General features: G+C 35.4%; 1 protein-coding gene across 7 annotated transcripts in view; it reads right to left on the minus strand.

The window, feature by feature from the left end:
* Positions 1–2,231, minus strand: part of LOC102205663 (neurofilament heavy polypeptide) — a 30,786-nt gene that overhangs the window by 11,356 nt on the left and 17,199 nt on the right. For 6 of the 7 annotated variants that reach the window (XM_013908438.1, XM_013908439.1, XM_013908440.1 and 3 more), the window contains 2 exons: positions 392–481; positions 32–97 (listed from right to left, as the gene is read on the minus strand). In XM_013908438.1, coding sequence (XP_013763892.1) covers positions 32–97; positions 392–481 — 156 coding nt within the window. The remainder of the gene's footprint in view (positions 1–31; positions 98–391; positions 482–2,231) is intronic. The other variant, XM_013908436.1, reaches the window with a different exon arrangement.

Consider the following 2,231-nt stretch of genomic DNA (forward strand, 5'->3'; position numbering starts at 1 on the left):
TGTTTCAACTCCATCATCATATTTACCTTACCTGGTTTTACAGGTGTAGGCTTTACTTTTAGCGTTGGCTCCTTCTTAGGCTCCTTCGGAGCTGCTTCTAGTGGAAAATAAGACATCGATTTCTAAAGATTGTTGCTTATGCATTAACACTTTCTATTAATTTTTTTATATTCCGCATGAAAATCTTTTCTCATTAGGCATTACACTGTCAGTGTCAGCAAACAAAGTACGAATTAGAACATGCTTAAATGTATTTCTTGAATGACTTGAAAAATCAATGAGGCATTATATCTCCCTCAGAATAGCTTTAACTTACACATTGCAGAGAAAACAAGAAAATGCGGTGATTCATGCCTTACATATATTAACCAATAGTCCAGCATAGTCTCACCTGCTTTTGTAACATTGAGATGTTCCTTCTTAAGAACAGATGCAACCTCCTTCTTGACAATTTTAATTCCTCTTACAGGCTTTTTGGGCTCTAAAGTAAAAAGGAAAAGCTGCTTCAAACATTTTTAGAAAACGGATTAATTATATTCCCCACAAAATAAATGCATCTAAATATTATATTGTTATGAAAACTATACATCACTATTCTTCTTACGGGTCAACAACATTCATCCAAAAGAACAAACAACGTTTTAAAGATATTTATTGTAATGAGTCAAATGAGTTTTTTCTTTTTCTTCGATAGAGACATGATATCCTTAATATCCTCTTTCTCGCTGTTCAAATCTTTTGTTTCTGAGGGGCAGCCAATCAGAGGAAATAGTGTTGTGGATCTTTACATTATGAAAATAAAACCTCTGTACTGTACATGTACCTGTCTTTGTGATTCTTTTTTTCACAGGTTCTTTGTCTTCTTTGGGAGTCTTGATTTCTTTCTCCTCTTTGGAAGGCTTTTTAACTTTTTCTATTTTGTGAATCTCCTCTTTCTTTTCTTTGGAAGGTTTCTTTTGGACAGGTACTTTGGGGAGCTTCTTCAGTTCTCTTTCTTCTTTGATAGGCTTCTTTGGTTCTTTTTCATCCTCTCTAGAAGGTTTTGTTGGTTCTTTAACTACTTGTTTTTCCTTTGCTGACTCCTTTGGTACTGCCCTTTCTTTAGAAGGTCTCTCTTTCTTTATGTCCTCTTTCACCTCTTTAGAAATTTCTGCTGTTGGTTTCTTCTCTTTAATGATCTTTTCTGGCTCTTCTGAAATCTTCTTTACTTCTTTGGGTGGTTTTTCTTGATCTTTTGTTTCTTTCAAAGGCTTTCTTGATTCCTTTTCTTTCCTTGGATGAAGTATTTCTCCCCTTGCTTCCTTGGATGGAACCTCATCTTTAGATTGTTCCTTAACTTCTTTTTCCTTTTGTTCTCTTATAGGTTTAATTTCTTTCTCCTCCATGGATGGTTTTATTTCTTCTTTGTCATCCTTTGAGGGTTTTTTCACTTCTTTCTTTTCCTTTGGAGGTTTTGTTACTTCTTTTGGTTCTGTGGTCTTCACCTCCTTCTCTACTTTCTCAACCATCTCTTTCTTAGATGTTTTTAAGACTGCCTTTTCTTTGTGTAATTTTTTCTCTGCTTTCTCATCTTTAAGGGATTTCTTTTGTTCTTTGACATGTTTCTCCTCTCTTGGTTGTTTCTTCTCCTTCTCATCTTCGGAAGGTTTTGATACTTCCTTAGATTTCTTAACTTCTTTCTCTTCTTTAAGAGTTTTTGTCTCTTCTTCTTTTAGAGGTGGTTCCTTTTCCTCTTTTTCTACTTTTGGAGGGTGGGTGACTTTTTTCTCCTCTATATGTGGTGTTTTAGCCTTAGAGGGTTTCTTCGCTTCTTTCTCTTTTTTGGGAGGCACCTCTACTTTTTCTTCTTTAGGAGATTTCCCAATTTCTATCGCTTCTTTAGGAGGTTCCTTGTCCTCTTTGAATGATTTCTTAATGTCTTTGGGCAGTCTCGTGACTCCTTTCTCAGGTAGTTTCTTCTCTTTTGAAGGATGGCTAATTTCTTTTTCTTCAATGGGTTTTATTAAAGGTTTCTTCTTTTCTTCTTCCTTAAGAGGTTTCTTCTCTTCCTTCTCTGCTTTAAGAGGTTTCTTCTCTTCCTTCTCTGCTTTAAGAGGTTTCTTCTCTTCCTTCTCTTCCTTAGGAGGTTTCTTCTCTTCCTTCTCTTTTTTAAGATGTTCTATCTCAGCTTTCTCTTCTTTAAGAGGTTTCTTCTCTTCCTTCTCTTTTCTGAGAGGTTTCTTCTCTTCCTT

Source organism: Pundamilia nyererei, unplaced genomic scaffold (assembly GCF_000239375.1).
Source record: "Pundamilia nyererei isolate P.nyererei 1_Seehausen unplaced genomic scaffold, PunNye1.0 scaffold00010, whole genome shotgun sequence".
NCBI lineage: Eukaryota > Metazoa > Chordata > Actinopteri > Cichliformes > Cichlidae > Pundamilia > Pundamilia nyererei.